At 43.9% G+C, this 19648-nt stretch overlaps 1 protein-coding gene across 2 annotated transcripts in view; it reads left to right on the top strand.

Moving 5' to 3' along the window:
* usp3 (ubiquitin specific peptidase 3) overlaps positions 1–19648 on the top strand; it is a 90611-nt gene that overhangs the window by 27418 nt on the left and 43545 nt on the right. For both annotated transcript variants that reach the window (XM_085972049.1, XM_085972048.1), the window contains exons 5-6: positions 11283–11364; positions 14068–14150. In XM_085972049.1, the coding sequence (XP_085828175.1) occupies positions 11283–11364; positions 14068–14150 (165 nt within the window). The remainder of the gene's footprint in view (positions 1–11282; positions 11365–14067; positions 14151–19648) is intronic.

Raw genomic sequence — 19648 nt, 5'->3', positions numbered from 1 at the left:
AATATTGACTTTATATTAAAATAGTTTGTGGCTGTATTTGACGTATGCCCTTGAATGGAGTTATTTCACAGGAATGGGAGTCGGAATTGCATCTGTGAATCATTTTTCAATCGCGTGCATTCTACCGGAACAAAATTTAAACCCATGTTACTGTAAAATGCACTGAACATCACCTTTTCCTTCTTAATACTGAATATAATCACAAAAGGCAGCCAGCGAGTATCAAGCATGTTTTGATTTATTATGGGCCTTCATTACTTCAGCAGTGTAGCTAAGGTTGATGTGCTGTGTATGTGCACATAAAGAATTCTGAATGGGTCATTTATCTCCTAGGTAGCAATGTTGCAAGTCAAGATGAAACTACTGATTTGGAAAAATACTGTTCTCTAGTTATCCATTCGAATACAGTATTCTGTTTATGTTCTGAGTGGGGGAGAAGTAACTATATTTTAGCCATTGGGAGCCATTAAACATTTAGGCGCCTTTGATGGTCCCATTAATCGTGCTATATATCTTCAACTCCTTGCAGCTATTTAAACACAGGTTTGAAAATATCCTAAACTGGTATTTAATTTGTACAAAGTAGACTTTTCACTGCATAGATGAGGTAGTAGAGTATTATAGTGTGCACTATTTATGCATTTAAATCTAATTTACTTGCACCATTTGGGGAAATGTTTAAACTACCCTTGTGTGCATCCCGTATTGAGCATGGAAGTTTGCCCCCTACTCCGGTTGGAACGTCATGATATCACTTTGGACCTTTCCATTTTTGTGACTAAGAAATATTACTTCTCCCGATTAAAAGGTTACCATTGGGAACTGACTGTGTTTTAAGTAAAAATGAGCATTAAATAAAAGGCATCCGGTCAGAGAGGGTGCATTCTTAGCGCTACGCAAGCCAGCGAAAAGCTGGTGCCGTTTGGATTTTACTTTGCACTAAAGCACTCTCCAAAAACAATGCTATATTTGGAAAAACTAACTTTGTCTGATGGGCATTTAAAGGATTCTTCTTGTTTGGCAGTGATGTAACAGAAATGGTAACCTTATTAATTAAACTGTAAACTTTTGATATTGCTAGCATATCTCCTATTGCTCACAGTGAGTCAGGGGATGCACTAGGGTGTTATCAACTCCGTGACACAGAAAGTGAGATGGGGGAAAATATTACAGGAAGTTTGACACGTACAGAAAATGCCCTCTAAACTCAGGCTTTTAATATAGATAATGCAGTGTATTGTTACAGGCGAGTCAAACTGTTGCCCTCGAGCTGCACTTTAGGCCACTGTTACTTTCTGTGCTGTACATTCTATGTACTTGTTTAGGTCAAATTTCCAGACGTGGGCCAGTTCTCTTATCCTGGCGGTAGATTTGTAGACCCATGGAAAGGGATGAGGATGTCTTCTGCTGGTATAAGGGAAGCTGATTTAATAAACGCTTGGAGATGGATCATGGCTGCCGGTTTCCCAGAATCCGACTTAAAGAAGCGGCAACATAAAAGTGGATTTAGAAATTCTTGTAAAGTTTAATTAATAGCGACACTGTTTCTCCTATATTTGCATGTTTAATTTGGGGCTAAATCCCCAAAAAAGCATTTTAATTTAATAATGCTCTTCTGGATTATACAGAAAGCCTTTCCAATAAATCTGTTGCTCATCGAAATCCAAACTGTCATTGTAGTTTTCAAAATACTTCTAGGAATAGTGAACAAAAGAATGGTGAAACATTTCCTGGTCATCTCAATTAAATGACTTTCTCAATCACCAGACAGGATCTGCAACTAACAGAAGCATTCAGCAGCTGACCTTGTTGCAGCAACTGTTATCAAGTTAATAATACTAACTTCCTGTAGGCTATATGTAATACCTCTATTCATCTGCCTTCTGCTCCTCAAGTGGTGCCTGTACCATGATTAAACAACTATATTCAAACACCATTTACACAGCTCCTGATGTGGATCTTTCCAGCTGGGTCTAAGTCCATTGCAGATCTGTAACATTTTTACAGAATTAATTTGCAAAGAATCCTATGGATGTCGGCCTTGGCTCAGTGGTAGCACTTTCACTTCTGAGTCAGAAGGTGGTGGGTTCAAGTCCCACTCCAGAGACCTGAGCGCACGATCTAGGCTAACAGCCAGTGCAGGGAGTTCTGTACTATTGGAGGTGCTGGCTTTCAGATAAGACGTTAAACCGAGGTCCTGTCTGCCCCCTCTCAGGTGGACGTGAAGGATCCCATGGCACTATTCGAAGAAGAGCAGGGTTGTTCACCTATGCTCTGGTCAACATTTCTCCCTCAACCAAGGCCACCAAAAACAGATTAGCTGGTCATCTCATTGCTGCTTGTGGGACCTTGCTGTGTACAAATTGGCTTCCACGTCTACCTACGTTACAATAGCAACCAAACTTCAAAAGTGATTCATCAGCAGTGGCGTGCTTTGGGGCACCTTGAGGATGTGAAAGACACTATATAAATGCAAGTTATTTCTATGCCTCACAGTTTTAAAGGGAGATGATAATACATTGTGTTCACTAGAAACTGAACAGTGCAGATCAGATTTGGATTGCAGCCTTGCTGAGGTTCAAATGCACTCTGATCCAGCATGCACTCTGATCCAGCAGTAGCATCATTTAATATAGTCAATAAAGCTAATTGTGGTAGAGTTTGTCGATCAAGGTTGAAAGTGAAAATCTGGTGGGCATAAAGTTCTGTGCACTTGGCATAATTTCTCTGGCATTTGTGATTGTAGAATTTTAATCCAGACAGGCAATTGATTTCTTGTCCCAGGAAGGTGTTTCTTTGTTATTTCAGTTTTAAAAAATTGACTATGCTATGCATACACAGCCAGGTTTGCTCCAGAATTCAGTTAGGGAGTGGGGAGAAGAAATAAATCACTTGTCTGAACAATCGAGCTAGGTCATTGTTTCGCCATCAGAATTTTTTAAACCTGTTTGTGAATTATTATGACCCTACTTGCTTCAAAAATCTTTGAAATCGGAAATGTTTACCGTAACCGTTTAGCCAGCTCAACTATGGGAACACTGCAAAACAAGCTGTTCTGTTCCCTTTTTGGCTATTTTCTCCCCTCTCCTGAAAGGTGTTGTTTCCTTGCTGGGCTATGGTTCCCTGGGCACTGGTCACCCAGCATCTTATCCAAGTACCTGTTGTTCATGTGTGAGCTATGTCGGTGAGTCCTGTCATCGGGAACCTGCCAATGGTTTTCTTTTTCTTTCTGTACCCCCCCTCCAAAAAAAAAAGGGCTATTGTGACCAATTATAGCCTCCCTGCTGAGAGCTAACTGCAAATAAACAGGGAAGTCTAATAATTTTATAAATGGATTCTGTGTGCTTTTATAACCATTTTAATAATAAGAACTAATATGGTGCTGAAATTCTGAGAATATTCACTTCCAGTTAAATGCTTAGCCTTCACAGTGATGGTCATTTCCTTGTAATCTGACCTTCCTGAGTGAGTAAAGAAAGATTACAAGCTGCAACTGGGTTAGTTTGAGGTTTCAGATTTCCAGCATCTGCAGTAGTTTGCTTTTAATTTAGTTCGAGGTTTGTTCATTTCAGATTTACTATGCCGTGTACACACAGCAGTTTCTGCTGATTTCTTCTTGGTCCGGTATTGCTTAAGTTGGGACGAAGTTCAGGTCAAGGTGAACTGTGATTTAAGTAAATTATTTAATGCGCTAGCACATCTAGTCTCAAGAGGAATAAAAGTTCGAGCAGAAGAGAGCTTGAAGAAGAATGGGGTGCAGGGCACCAAATAAATGTAGAGGAGACCATATAAACTCTCTGCGCTTTGATACTGTTGCTAGCAGTTTTGGTTCACACGGAGTTGGAGGATATGTTTTTCTACATATATTATTAGGACCTAGTGTGACACCTGCAGGAAGTGTTTGCTATATGAAAGGTGTCTGTAATACAATGAGTCAAAGCTGTTGATCGTTATATACTGCCCCTTGTTGAGGTCAGTTTCTCGGAGATTAGCACCTAGGAGCTAGGTCCTGGAGTTTAGACTAAATCAGCAAACCAGTGATGTGGGAACCAGATTTAGTAGTGTAAACATTGGGAGCTGGCTCTCCTACCAGTTTCCTGGAGTCTGACCTAAACAAGCAGCAGTGCAAGATGGTTTTATAAGTTCTTGTAAAGTTGTGTGTGTGTGTTATGTATATTTTTGTCATTCCTGTCTGCCATGATTATACATCATCTGTTCCCGTTCATTACAGTTGCCTACCCCTCCGAGATGAGTGGGTCCATTCTCCACAGCGCCATTTGTTTCAGGCTGGTAAAAATGGTCCCGCTGCCTCGTCGACCTTTTCCCTATTCCCTTGGCTTTTCTTGTCCCCGCCTCCCCAAGTTGGCTGCTTTTATTATTCTGGTGACCGCATGATCAATAAATGCTGAAACAACTTCAAGCCTCACAGCTAGCAATATGTTTTTTTGCTCACTGCGTAGGGCAAGGATTCCTCGCACTGAGCTGGGGAAGCTTCTTTTGAAGCATATGCTGTGCTAATGCGATAACTTTACACACTTAGTGTTGACAATTACTGTCTAAATTTATTCTGCAGTTTAAATAAGAAGCTTCCCAGCTCAGTGGTGGAGAAGCCCTTTTCTAAAACTTCTATGGAGAGGGCCTTCACCCTCCTGACACCCCCACCTGTCCGAATATCTGCGCCTTTCCAATGCTGCCCCACCTCCGACAAAAAGAGTCAAGTTCCCGAGCCTGAGCCACAAGCTGGCATTAAGTGCTTTTTAAGGTGATTACTGCACTTTTATTATGCTGATAAATGCCTGGATGATCTTAGCTGCTATTGCTCCATATCCTTTAGTACCCTTACCTAACAAAAATCTATCTTAAGTTTTGAATTTTTCAATTGACCTAACCTCAGCAGCTTTTTGGAGAGAGAGTTCCAGATTTCCACTAGCCACGTGTGGAAAAAGTGCTTCCCGACACTATCCTGGAATGACCTAGCTCGAATTTTAATGTTCTGCCCCCTTGTTCTGGACTCCTCGCCAGAGGAAATAGTTTCTCTCACTTTTAACCTTTTTAATGGACAGGTGTGCAGTCCCTTTGACTGTTTTGTGGCCAGAATCTCCCACTTGTGGCCTTGTATTTGGCTGCTTGTGTGAAGCCAGCAGAGACTGTTGGAGCTTTGCATATGCCAGGATAACCTGGTTTGACCCATGCCCCATCTCGCTCTCTTGCGCTCTCGCTCTCTTGCGCTCTCTCTCACATCTGATTCGATCAGTTCAATAGCAAGCTTGCTCTCAACAGCAATTGAATATCTTCTCTTGGTGTAAATGGATTACTTGAATTTGTTTTTTCCATACTTTTGGATGATACATTAAACCTATTCAGGTGGATGTAAAATTAAATCCCATCCAATTGTTTGAGAAGACCAGAGAATTCTCCCAGTGCCCTGGCTAATATTCACCTCTACCCCCCCTCATCCAGCACCACAAAAACACCGCTGCTCACGATGCGGTCTCCTCTACATTGGGGAGACCAAACGCAGATTGGGTGACCGCTTTGCGGAACACCTCCGTTCAGTCTGTAAGGGTGACCCCGAGCTTCCGGTCGCCTGTCATTTTAATTCACCGCTCCATTCCCACTCGGACCTCACCATCCTCGGCCTCGTGCATTGTTCCACGGAAGCTCAACGTAAACTCGAGGAACAGCACCTCCTCTTCTGATTAGGCACTTTGCAGCCTCCATATCCAGTTCAACAATTTCAGATCATAACCTCGGCCCCTATTACTTTTTAACTTATTTTTTCCACCCCTTTGTTTTGGGTCTTCCTTTCGCCCCCCCCCCCTCCTTTCCTTTTGTTTCTCTCACCTGGCAGCTGTCTCTTACCTGCCAGTACACTTCACACCTAATCTCAGCTGCTTTTTGTCTCCACCGGCTTATTACCATCTCGTCTGGTTTCGAATACCTTTTATTGTCTCTTTTACTTCTTTTGTCGATCGCAGCCCTGCCTTCGATCTATTTTCTTTTCTTTCCAGTTTTGAAAAAGGGATTCGACCCGAAACGTCAACTCAAATTTCTCTCCACGGATGTTGCCTGACCTGCTGAGTTTTCTGTTATTCCACAAAAACAGATTCATTTCATTGCTGTTTGACAACTTGTTGTACAAAAATTGATTGTCAAATTTGTCCCCATAGCAGTAGTGATGCACTTCAAAAAAAAAAAAAAAAGTAATTCACTGCCTGTGAAGTGCTTTGGGGTGTCCTGAGGAAGAAAGGTGCTATATAAATGCAAGTTAATTCATGCTTTAAAGTTGCACAACTAATCAACATTTAATTTTTTAGCTCTGATATAGTATTAGTGTGTTTTTCCTCATCCTAATTTGAGTTCTTCCCCAAAAAAACCCAAATGAATTGAATTTCAGATAAACTAAAAGGATATGTTGCCATCACCTGCTTTGTAATTGTAAGTTTTTTTTAAAATGTGCTGACTATTTGTCTAGGTACAATGTGTGAGCAAAAATGTTCTGCTCCACCCTCTTGTCATACTGCCAAATCCTCTCCTGTACCATGTGCATTGCCGCAGGAAAGTGCTGAACTCTATATCTATTTATCACTGTTATCAGTTATCTTGGTACCATTCCTGCCTTCAAATGTTTTTCACACTTTGCGACTCTTGCCTTTCACTGTCAAACTTAGGAACTCTTCGGAAACAACATTCTGGTGGCAGGATGTATCCAGTGACTTAATTGACATGAACTCACCCAGTGTTTACTTAACTGCAACCATCGCTGAATTAATCGCAATAAACCCATTTTTTACTTGACCGCAATTTATTTGTAGCCTTAAAGGAACACACACACAGTTTAATGCTCTGACCTTTATAAAATGGCGTATGCTCTGACCTTTATAAAATGGCGTATCCTCTGACTTGCAGTGCATAGCACAGTGTCATATGATGCACCTCCTGTGGTATTGTGCACAGGGAGTCAAAAGCTGCCCTGGTTTAAAACCTCTTGTACACATAACAAGACGAACACATTATTCTTTGCCAGCAGAGGACCAAAACTCTATCTCGTATGACTTAGTGAGTAAACAGTAGCAAAGTAAATAGTTGAACTTGTTTTTATATTGTACGGTGCTAGTGCTTTTGTTTGGTATTGTGCAACCTCGTTGGAAAAACACTATCCAGACAAAGCAACATGTACCAGATGTGCCGCCAGTCACTTATTGCTGCTGATGTTTGCTGACTAATATTTGTACAAAGCATTTCCACACCTGATTACACCAGCAGTCGCCCATCAAAAAGAAGCATCTCACAGTACTAGTCTATTCAATCTCTCGTGCCTCCATTCATACTACAAATCAGTAACTGACGCGTACCCACAGCCACCCACCCTCGACCTTGCTGTCGGTTGTGACCTCTGCACCTGAGGTTTCGATCACCCATAAGGCTAGCTGACCACCTTCTGGTTTCCCTCGCCATTTGGCTGTAGAAAAGTGTTTCCATTGCTCCTTCTTGAATTCTCTCTAACTCCCACCTCCCTCTCCTTTTTGTTCTCCAGTCGCCACAACATGTCTGATGCTGTTGTTGACCTATTAAACTGTTCCCCCAGCTCTCTTCAATACCCTTGTACCCAGCAAACCGAGCACTGTCTCCCACCCATGGTACACCTCACCCCAGCTTCACTGCCTTAAATCAGAAGGATGTCAACTTGAGCGCAGCTGGCTATGTTGTGGATTGCTAAATTTGGCCTTACTGTACCTCATTCTCCTGCCAAGACACCTACTATTCCAAAATAATCCTGGATCTCGAGGACGGCCCTAACCTCCTCCTCCTCCATGGCTATCTGCCTTCTCAAACCACTCTCTGCCTCCTCTGCCCTCGCCTCGAATACTGAATGTGAGGTGCTTGGTCCAACCCGCCCGCTCCCTTTCACTTTTCCTCCATCTGCTGCTCGATGCTTCGTGGTGACATCATAGCCACAGGTACTAACCCATTCCCAGGCATTCACTGTTAAATCTTGTCTCCGTGGCTTTCTCCGCTGCCCAAATTAGTATTGGAAATAATCAGCATCAGAAAGAAGGAACTTGCATTTACATAGCGCCTGATCGCGTCCGCAGGATGTCCCAAAGTGCTTTACGACCAATGTATTTCTTGTTAAGTGAAGTCACTGTTATATAGTTAAATGTGGCAGCCAATTTTTGCGCTTCACAACTTGTGTCTCATTAACAGCAAATGAGTGAATGAATGTTTTTTGGTGGTGTTAGTCGTAAGAAATATTGGCTAGAATGCCAAGAGAATTCCATACTCCTCTTCATGGGATCATTTGTGTCTGCCTGACCAGGCAGATGGGGCCTCAGTTTAATATCTCTTCTGAAAGATGGTACCTCCTATAATGCAGCACTCCTGTAGTACTGCATTCAAGTGGTTATGTGATCCAATCCTTGAGTGGGACTTGAACCTGCAACCTTCTCACTAAGGTGAGAGTGCTACCAACTGACTCTGGAGGCCCAACAATGAATGGCAGACTCTTGCAATTGGCTGTACAATGGCTTAATCTGTTTTTAATGGGATTCAGCCCTGCAGCATATGAAATGCTCATTGATGCTCCATAATGTATAAAGTGAAACTACAACTCTTAATTAGTTGTAAACAGCTCCATCAGGAATATGGACAGTATAAAGTCTTCACCAAATTCAATCAACCTAACTGAGAATGAGCACCATAACTAAAGTCCAGGGGACCTGGAGTGCAGTAGAGTATAAAAGATGGAGATATTGAACACTTGCTAGGAGATCCCTCCCATTCCAACAGATCAATAACCAACTTCAGTGACACTCAAAAATCAACACTCCAATGCCAGTGATATATAATTTTTAAAGATAGATGATGAAGGCTGAATTAACTAACAGGTCAGCGCCATACAGTTGGAAAGCTGATTATTAATTATATGCAAGGTAAAAGCACTCTTAAGCACAGCAGTAACGACTTTAAAAACTCTGCTAACTGGCTCAGCCACATGACTACAAGAGCAGGTCAGAGGCTGGGTATTCTTTGGCGAATGACTCACCTCCTGACTCCCCAAAGGCGGAATGTGATGGAATACCCTCCACTTGCATGGATGAGTGCAGCTCCAACAACACTCAAGAAGCTCAGCACCATCCAGGACAAAGCAGCCCGCTTAATTGGCCCCCCATCCACCACCTTAAACATTCACTCCCTCCACCACCAGCGCACCGTGGCTGCAGTGTGTACCATCTACAAGATGCACTGCAGCAACTCGCCAAAGCTTCGGCAGCTCCTCCCAAACCCGCGACATGTACCACCTAGAAGGACAAGGGCAGCAGGCGCATGGAAACACCACCACCTCCAAGTCACACACCACCCTGACTTGGAAATATATTGCTGTTTCTTCATCGTTGCTGCTTCAAAAATCCTGGAACTCCCTACCTAACAGCAGTGTGGGAGTATCTACACCTCACTGACTGCAGCGGTTCAAGAAGGCGGCTCACCACCACCACCGCCACAAGATCAATTGGAGATGGGCAATAAATGCTGGCATCACCAATGATGCTCGCATCTTGTGAATGAATAAATTAATAAAACATGTAATCATTAGACCATATCTCCTCCATCACAACGACAGCCTGCGTCCATCTATGTAACGTTGCCTGTCTCTGCCTTGCCTCACCTTATCTGCTGCTGAAACCTTCAGCCGTGCTTTCGTTACTTCCAGAATAGACTGTTCCAATGCTCTCCTGACCAGCCTACCATTTTACACTCTCCATGAACTTGAGCTCATCCAAAATTCAGCCCGCATCGTAACTCGCAACAGGTCCTGTTCAGCCATCACCCCTGTGCTTGCTGACTCGCTTCCGGTCTAGCAGTGACTCATTTAAAATTCTCATCCCCATATTCAAATCCCAAGGCTCCGCTCGATTCCCCCCTATCTCTCTAACTTTCTCCAGCCCAACACTCCCTTCACTCCACCATTGGCGGCCATGCTTTCAGGCGCCTAGGCCCTAAGCTCTGGAATTCCCTCCTTAAACCTCTTCTGACGCTCTCCTTTGCCAAAACTTTGAGTCGCCTATCCCAATATCTAATTTGGCTCGGTGTTAATTTCTGTCTAATTACGCTCCTGTGAAGCGCTTTCGGGTGTTTTGCCCTTATGGAAACTACCTATACATGTGCTGTAATTACAACTTCCTGCCAATGGTAGTGCTGCAGGACATCCACAGGGGCAGGTGGAGGCAGTGGGTGGTGTGAGGAGTGTGTGTAAGTACATGACCAGTGTTATCGTAAATATGGACATTGGCATTTATACTGAAAAAGTTTAAAGGAATATTTTTAATATCTTTCTAGAATATTATTTTCTTTAATTTGGGACTTTGTTCTATATGGTGGGAGGCATTCTGAACACTTTCCCACTAAGAAAGCAGCTTGGTGGGGACCTGGAGTGTTTGGTGTTGTAGCAAGAAAGACAAGCTTGGATGATGTGTCCAGATGAGGAATTGGGTCGACTGACTAGACATACCAATTCAGGCTCTGCAAAAGATAAATTAATTTGTGTTTCAGGCCTCGCGGGAGTCTACTATTTTATCCCTTTCCTGTCCAATGATTAACTCCAGTGGGCAATGGTAAACTGAGGTCATGATTGGGCTACGTGGTAATTCAGGAAGCAGTTTATTCTTTATGGTACTGTGATGCCAGGAGCTGTTTGGTTTTCTCTCCAAGGTTACATGTATCTGGTTTCTGAATTAGACAAAGCAAATGTCTTGAACTATATTTCCATGGTACTTTTTAAAATCCATGTTGCATCACATTTGATACTGCGAATGGATCGGAAGAACTCTAAAAACACATTTTCTTTGGCAGGGAAGCTTCATTTACAAATCTAGTTTGATATGTAAAGCTAAAAGGCATGTGCCCCAGAGGCCACGTGTCAGCAGAAATGCAACAACCCGAATGAGGAATTAAAAACCCGGCCTTATGCACCAAGTCTTAAAAAAAATCTAGCTACATCGCTAGCTAAGGTTTGTGAGCCAAGTGATTTGTTTTTCTGCTGTAGGTACAGGGTTAGCTCTGATCAATGAATCTCATCAAATTCCTTACAATGTCTCTGCGGGAATTTGTCGAATTGTACAGCATGACTCAACAATATTTTGAATAATGGGATATTTGAACCCAGCATGTGGCATTGAATAGAAAATATCAATTAATGAAAGGCTGACAGGAACATGCTGTACTACACAGTATCTGCATGTGGAATTGATTGCAGTTTCTAACATGTCCTTTTCTTCATACAGTTCAGCATTTTCAGCAGACAGACACCGCAAAAGAAAACTGATGGAAAGTTCATCTATGAACAACAAGTATGTGAAGGTCAACGTAAGTACAGAACATAACAATTAATGGCCACCCTGTTAATGGGAACATTAATTCGGTAGTATTTGCTCTTGCACCAATCATTTTCCACGCATTGTGTTTGCTCAGTGAGACTGATTGGGTAAGCAAAATGCCCTGCTTACTGAAAGGAACACGATTAGGAAGAAACCCTATGTACAAATTGGTTGTGTTTTTTTTTCAGACTATTGTTCAGAGACTTGCCCCATTTTGGGTATGTAATTTTTGGGGATATAATCTGTCTTTAAATTTCTCATTATCAAATTCTAAGGAAGATTGTCTAAATGCCAGCTGATCTAGGGCGTTCAGATTCTGTTGCCCTTTGTCTACATTTTTTAAATGATCAGCTACAATTAATTTATATTGAAATATTCCTAAAGCCAGGGTTAGAAATGAGCGGTCCGAAAGCTACTTTCCCCTCTCATAGGCTTTTTTTCGGTCTCTGCAAAAGCACCCCTGGAATTTCCACCCTGCACTAGTGCTAGGAAGCTAATGCCGTGTGTGGCCTTAAGAAGGGGTTGGGTGGTTATATTCAGGTGGGTCTGCTTGCTACCATTGATGCTCTGTGTACAAGGACAAAGCAGCTGTCCTGTTAGCACAAGGATACAACATTTGACGTTCAGAAAGAGAAATGAATTTCCCAGTTCTGGGTGCACCCAGCTCATTTTTCTACTGTGCACAGTAGATGAGCTGGACACTCAGTTATTAATTTAATTTGATGATTTGTTGCACAAAATGGCAAGTTTACATGTGAGTACAGCAGTATCCAACTTTGCTGCTGAATTGCACTGAAAGGCTAACATCTGGGGCTGCTGTCTCTTGTGCGAGAAGTTAATTGGAGCCATGTGTACCAAATATTGATCCAGAACCCAGACAGCACTCTGCATTGCATCCTTTAAATGTACAGCCTTTTCAGCAGTCTCGGCTATTCTCCCATTTTTGTAAATTGTACGATTCTGGCTACATTTTTCAGTATAAAATTGGCATGGACAACATCCACTTGTAAAGTGGGAAAAGTGAAGGCCTGTTTTGCACATGGAGAATGCAGTCTGATCGAGAAGTGGGTACATTATCACCGCAGTGTTTTTGCAATAGTTGGCACAAGTTTTTCTTTTCATTCCTCTTCTGACGGAGACAGTGTGCTAGACTGGAACTGACGGAGACAGTGGGCTAGACTGCAACTGACTGAGAGAGTGGGCAAGACTGGAACTGACTGGGACAGTGGGCAAGACTGGAACTGACTGGGACAGTGGGCTAGACTGGAACTGACTGGGAGAGTGGGCTAGACTGCAACTGACTGGGACAGTGGGCTAGACTGGAACTGACTGGGACAGTGGGCTAGACTGCAACTGACTGGGACAGTGGGCTAGACTGGAACTGACTGGGACAGTGGGCTAGACTGGAACTGACTGGGAGAGTGGGCTAGACTGGAACTGACGGAGACAGTGGGCTAGACTGGAACTGACTGGGACAGTGGGCTAGACTGGAACTGACTGGGACAGTGGGCTAGACTGGAACTGACTGGGACAGTGGGCTAGACTGGAACTGACTGGGACAGTGGGCTAGACTGGAACTGACTGGGAGAGTGGGCTAGACTGCAACTGACGGAGACAGTGGGCTAGACTGGAACTGACTGGGACAGTGGGCTAGACTGCAACTGACTGGGAGAGTGGGCTAGACTGGAACTGACTGGGAGAGTGGGCTAGACTGCAACTGACGGAGACAGTGGGCTAGACTGGAACTGACTGGGACAGTGGGCTAGACTGCAACTGACGGAGACAGTGGGCTAGACTGGAACTGACGGAGACAGTGGGCTAGACTGCAACTGACTGGGACAGTGGGCTAGACTGGAACTGACTGGGACAGTGGGCTAGACTGGGACTGACTGGGACAGTGGGCTAGACTGGGACTGACTGAGACTGTGGGTAGACATGTGCTGACTAGGACTGTGTGTCTCTTTGTGCCTCCTCCTGTCTCCATTAACGTTTGTGATTCTTTACCTGGCCTTTTTGTTTTTGCTGTTTTCTCTCTCCTGACATTGTATAAAACTAACAATCTTAGCAAAAGAAAGGCTTTCTCTGAGTTATTCCACAATTGTACACATGGACAGGACCAGCAGAGTGGGGAGTCCCTTTGGGCCTTTTTAAAGCATTCTATGTCATTGATTTTTATCTTACACGGCAGCACTAATACCTGAATACAGTCCTGTGAAGCCTTTCTACATACGATCTCTTGTCGATGACTGTTGTTTATATTTCAATGTGTTTTCTCTCCAAAGTACAATGTAATTATTGTCAAATTGCACATCTTGAACTCTGAGAGCAATATAACACTGGCCTTGTGATCACGTGTTTGAATAACACCGTGAATTTCAAGTCCAGTTTATGCAGGTCAGTATAAATGACTTGCCATTCTGTTTGTATATGTATTTTTTAAATTTTATTTTGTCTCTAATCCATATTTATATAGAGAAATTTAAAAGGATCGATGTAACAGCTTTTAAAAAAAATAAACTGGAAAAAGTTTAGTAGTCAAATGTAGATGATTCTACAGTGTAGTGACTGGGTTTTGCCAGGGTGCTGTACTCTGGCTGTTAACACTGAGTTGCAGCTGGTTGTGCCTCATTATTGAACTTGAATGGGATCCAGTTTGCTAATCACCAGCTAACAGGTCTCGATTGTTTGACAGGGAGGAACCTCGGCCATTTGCGCCACAGGACTACGGAATCTTGGGAACACCTGTTTTATGAATGCCATCCTCCAGTCACTCAGGTAACGGACTCCACGCTGAGCTGTAAACGGCCCACCATCGCACTTTCTAGACTGGCTAATAGAATTTGTTTGCTGGTTTAAGAAACCCGTTGTGAAATTTGTCCAGGCTTTTTGAAACAATACTGAGAAATGTGTATCTAACCTCCTCCTTTTATTGAGGTCTGCATTGTGATGGTCAGCAGGCTGGGAAATTGAAATAAACCGAAGAAAAATAGGGGAAAGTAATTGGACACGGCAAACGCTATTGTATTTTGTTCTTTATCCAACACTTTTCAAAAAAAATCTCCATGTAACTGTCTTGCAGCTGACCCCTTCAGGGAATTTATCTTTGTTATGCCAACATAAAACTGAATGTTTTCCTACAAACAGGTTTATAAAAAGAGAAAAAGACTTGTATTTATATAGCACCTTTCACAACCATCGGACGTCCCAAAGCACTTTACATAAGAACATAAGAAGTTGGCCATTTGACCCTTCAAGCCTGCTCCGCCATTCAACAAGATCATGGCTGATCATCTACCTCAACTCCACCTTCCCGCACTATCCCCATATCCCTTAATTCCCTTCGTTCCCAAAAATGTATTGACCTCTGTCTTGAATATACTCAACAACTGAGCCTCCACAGCTCAATTCCAGCCAATGAAGTACTTTTGAAGTGTAGTCACTGTTGTGATGTAGAAAATGCAGCAGCCAGTTTGCACACAGCAAGCTCCTACAAACAGCAATGTGATAATGACCAGATCATCTGTTTTTTTGTTATTGAGGGATAAATATTGGCCAGGACAGCAGGGATAGCTCCCCTGCTCTTCTTCGAAATAGTGCCATGGGATCTTTTACGTCCACCTGAGAGGGTAGGCGGGGCCTCGGTTTAACATCTCATCCGAAAGACGGCACCTCCGACAGTGCAGCACTCCCTCAGCACTGCATTGGAGTGTCAGCCTAGATTTTTCTGCTCAAGTCCCTGGAGTGGGGACTTGAACCCACAACCTTCTGACACAGCCGAGAGTGCTATCCACTGAGCCACAGCTGACACATAGGGCTGGTCCCAAACCCGCTCCCAACCCACCTCCAACCAATCTTCCCGGGAGTCGGGTACCTGATTTGCGCAGGGACCCGACTCCTAGCAGTGGGAAGAGGATTATAGCCACTTAACTGCTTGATAACTGGTAGTTAAGAGACTTTTTCTCATTTTGAGCCTTCTGCCGCGGGCTTCCCGACATCGGGGAACCCCGCCAGGGTAAGTGAGGCGTGCTGTGGGGCTGTTGGTGTTTGGATGACAGCTGCAGAATTGGTGTGGAGGCTACAAAGTGACAATGGTGAGTATCAGAGGTAAGGAAAAGTTCTGAAAGTAATGTTTAATGTGTTTAGATGTTTCTGCAGGTGACGAGCTATAAAGTGTTTGTGTAGGCTCATCTCATCGGGAGAAGGGACAGTTGGCTTCTGCAATCTCTGCTGCAGCTGCCATCTATTTTACCCTAAGGAGAGAGCAATTGGAGAGCCTGGGTGCAAGGGCTCACCTTTGGACAGTGATTATCAGTGTTTGACAGCACCTCAATGCTGTCAAATCATCTGTCAAACAAGTGTGGTGCATATGCCTTTAAGAAAACCGGCAGATGAAGCGTCATCAACTGACGTCATCTGACACTGGCTTTCCCTTAATTGGCCAGCAAGCCCGCAGGGCGGGCTTAACAAGGTCAATCAGGGCAAAATAGCGTCAGTTCATCAGACGTTGCTGGGGGCGGGACTAGAACCCAGAAGACAGCAGTCGCGCCCCCAACTATTCTCGGTAAGTAAAATCCAGCCCATAGAATCAGGCTAGTTCTTGTGCTTGCAGAGGTTGCTTGCTCCTATTCCTATTGAAGTACCAGTATTGCACTGGGCAAGGGATGTAATTAAACTCTGAGTCTACATGTGTTCTTAGTCCCGCTGTTCAATCTCTGATCTCCAACTTACAATCTGCACATACTCTGTGCTATGTTGCAGCCAACCTCAAAGCATATAACTGGAGCGTGGAATGGAAATGCTGAGGCTGGATTAAGCGCGTGCGTGTGTGTGTGCATGTTTTCCATTGGAATTTCTGTAGTCTAACCCACATGACACGATTTTACAGCCCTTGTTCTAGTCTATCTTTGGTCAAATCTTTTTACACCAGGATTACTCTAATCTGCCACATTGCAGCAGTAATCATGTGCTGACGCTATGATTTAACACATTATAAAGTGTGCACTGTGCCATATAGCAGTTAGAATAGAGACTGGAGGGCAGGTCATCTTACCCCTCAAACCCATGAATAATGCTTGTGGTGCAGGGATGGAACCCAAAACCTTAATGCGTCATCTGAAATTCTCCCCTCCTATTAGAGTCATAGAGTCATAGAGTTTTACAGCGCAGAAAGAGGCCCTTCGGCCCATCGTGTCTGCGCCGTCCATCAATCCCTGTCCAGTCTAACCCCATTTTCCAGCATTTGGTCCATAGCCTTGTATGCAATGGCATTTCAAGTGCCCATCCAAATGCTTCTTGAATGTTGTGAGGGTTCCTGCCTCTACCACCCTTTCAGGCAGTGAGTTCCAGCTTCCAACCACCCTCTGGGTGAAAAAGTTCCTCCTCAAATCCCCTCTAAATCTCCTGCCCCTTACCCTGAATCTATGCCCCCTTGTTATTGACCCCCCTACTAAGGGGAAAAGTTCCTCTTTATCTACCCTATCTATGCCCCTCATCATTTTGTACACCTCAATCAGGTCCCCCCTCAGCCTCCTTTGCTCCAAGGAAAACAACCCCAGCCTGTTTAGTCTTTCTTCATAGCTGAGGCGCTCCATCCCAGGTAACATCCTGGTGAATCTCCTCTGCACCTTCTAACAACAGTGCTAGCCAATTTAGCATTAAACATTTAGGAACTGATTCCAGTGAGGTAAATTCAGGGCCAAAGCATTAAAAAATAATAGTTCTTTCTATTTCTGAAAATCAAGTATAATTAAGTGTGTATTATGCAGCGGAATATATTTATTATTTTTCTGAGTTGTTGAGGGAATTTAGTGTGTTGCTTGCTACAGGGTGAATCCAGTTTCACACTGGGTAAACAGCACTCCGCTCTGGTCTAGGCAGGTGATCTATTTGTGGACAGGCAATGGTGTGCAAAGGAGGTATAAAGGGTGGGAGAAAAATAACATTGAAGAGGTGAGGGAGATCAGAGAGATGCTTCATATTAAATAAAATGTTAACCGAGCATACGTGAGAATATGCTCAGTCAGTACCTTGCGTCCCAGTGAAATTTGGTTGCAAATTCAGAATTTGTTCCTACTGAATCGTAAACTTGAATGTGTTATTGCCTCTGGCATCCATTTCCATGTTTGAATCTCTCCAATCAGATTTCCACCTCTACTACAGCTCTAACCAAGTGACATCCACTGTGACTGTGACCATAGTGCAATATTCTTCCTTGTCCTCCCTCCCTGCAGCCTTTGACATGGTCGACAATACCATCTTCCTCCAAAGTCTCTTCTCCTTTGACCAACTCATTGGAAATGCCCCTGCTTGGCTTCACCCTTACCCACACAAACGTAGCCACAGTAATGACTTCTCTTCCCGTTCTATACCGTTGCCTCCAGAATCTTGCAAGGATCCCATGCTTGGCTCCTTCCTCCTTTCTATCTGCTGTCCCTTGGTGATATCATTCATAGACATGGGGGTCATCTTCCACGTGTACTCTGATGGCACCCGGCTCTACCGCTGCACTCCTCCACTGCCTGTGTGATGTCAGACTGCGTGTCGATATCCAGTCTTGGAAGAGCCACGATTTTGCTCTAGATAAACATTGAGAAAATGGAAGCTAACTTCTTTGGCTCCTGCCACAAACTTGGTACCCTTGTCACCAATTCCACCTCCCTCCTGTGTTGAAGTAACTGTAGCTGTTGTAGTAAGTGGTCTGCTGCTGGAGTAGCTTTTGTGTCAACTCCAGTTTAACAGCTGGGTCCAGCGCAACATCCCAGAATATGTACAAGGAACTGGTCTTTCTACTTACTGGCACAAGTGTGGCCTCCTACTCTTTCTCTTTCTCCCCCCCCCCCCCCCCCCCCCCCCACACAAATAAAAAAGGTCATTAGGCTGATGCATGTAACTACATTTTATTGAAGTGAGCCACGCACGTTGGGATCTCCAGCTTCCTCTGAAACCTGACGCATGCAGGAGCGCAGTACATATCCGTGTGTGCATTGTTGCTGCGACTTTGGAGGAAACCAGAGTGACAGGTTTGACTTTGGCACCGCAGTGAGTTGCTGATAAAGTGCCTCACTCCAGTGCTGTGACGCAACTGTAAATATAACCGCATTATTTATGTGTACCCATTAATATGCATACTTTGTACTCTTTAATTGTTTCAAATGCATTAATAGTTTCTGGCCTGGCTGACTTGTAACATGAAGCCATCTAAAAACAGAATACAGCATTGAGCTTTCTATTCGAGGTGACTACATGTGCAGTCGTTGGTTTGATTCTGAAGTATTCTGCTTTTGCATGTGTAGGCACAAATCGTGGCTGGTTGGTCTAACTGATTACTGAAAATGTGTCCACAGCATTCAGAGAAGGTGTTGAAGACGCTGTCATGTTTTAATATCGTGTGTTCCTTTAAAGTAGCATCATCTAATTAGTGTAACTGTCTCTGCCGTATAGAATCAAATGATGGCACTTTCAGCGATAACTGGAAACTCGTGTCTCGGTAATGACAAAGCTCACAGTCATGGATTTAACCTTCAGAATGTGCTGAGTGATTCAATACAAAGCTTTCAGTGCCTGCCTGATGCTCTATGTGTAGGGTTTTTCAAAAAGTGCTTTCCTCTCCGAATGTTTAGTTGAACCTGCTGCCAAAGTACAAGACTGTAGGGTATAATAGTTGATGATTAATGAAATGCTCTGCTCGGTGTTGAATTCAGAGTGGAGATAAAACGATCTGTTCAAAAGCACTTTGGATTGAATACGGTCTGATTAGGTGCAATTAATGTATTGACCGTACTGTGTATGGTGTAGGATTTGATGGGAATATACTTGCTCCACACTTGTGCAGTTACTACGGTAAAGGCACTATAAAAATAGAAGTTGTTATTGTCGCTCTCCCATGCATTTGCACACGGGGATTCACAATCAAATGGCCGATATTAATCCCCGACAGGAGTTGTGTGGGCCGGGGCCGAGATGGATGGCAAACTGTCCATCCCTACACAGCGTGAGGCCTGGGAGATTTTAACCTCCTGGGCCTCGTCTGAATAGCATCCCCCTCACCCCCTACCCAGTCAGTCTCTTAACCAAGCCCGCCAAAAACTGTGTGCTGGCCAGCGAGCGGGAGTGGAATTTCAGGCAGCAGGAGGCAGCCGCTGGGGACACAATGGAACAGTCCCTGGCAGTGGGGGGGGGGGAGGCCCAAGGTTTCTCTGGGGCCCACAGGAGCATTCCTGTTCCTCTTGGCCCACAAGGAAACAAAAACAAATAAAATTCGCTCCCCTTTCTGA

Source organism: Somniosus microcephalus, chromosome 32 (assembly GCF_052327205.1).
Source record: "Somniosus microcephalus isolate GS21.2 chromosome 32, FLI_Smic_1.0, whole genome shotgun sequence".
NCBI classification, from domain to species: domain Eukaryota; kingdom Metazoa; phylum Chordata; class Chondrichthyes; order Squaliformes; family Somniosidae; genus Somniosus; species Somniosus microcephalus.
This window is presented reverse-complemented; position numbering and strand designations above follow the sequence as displayed.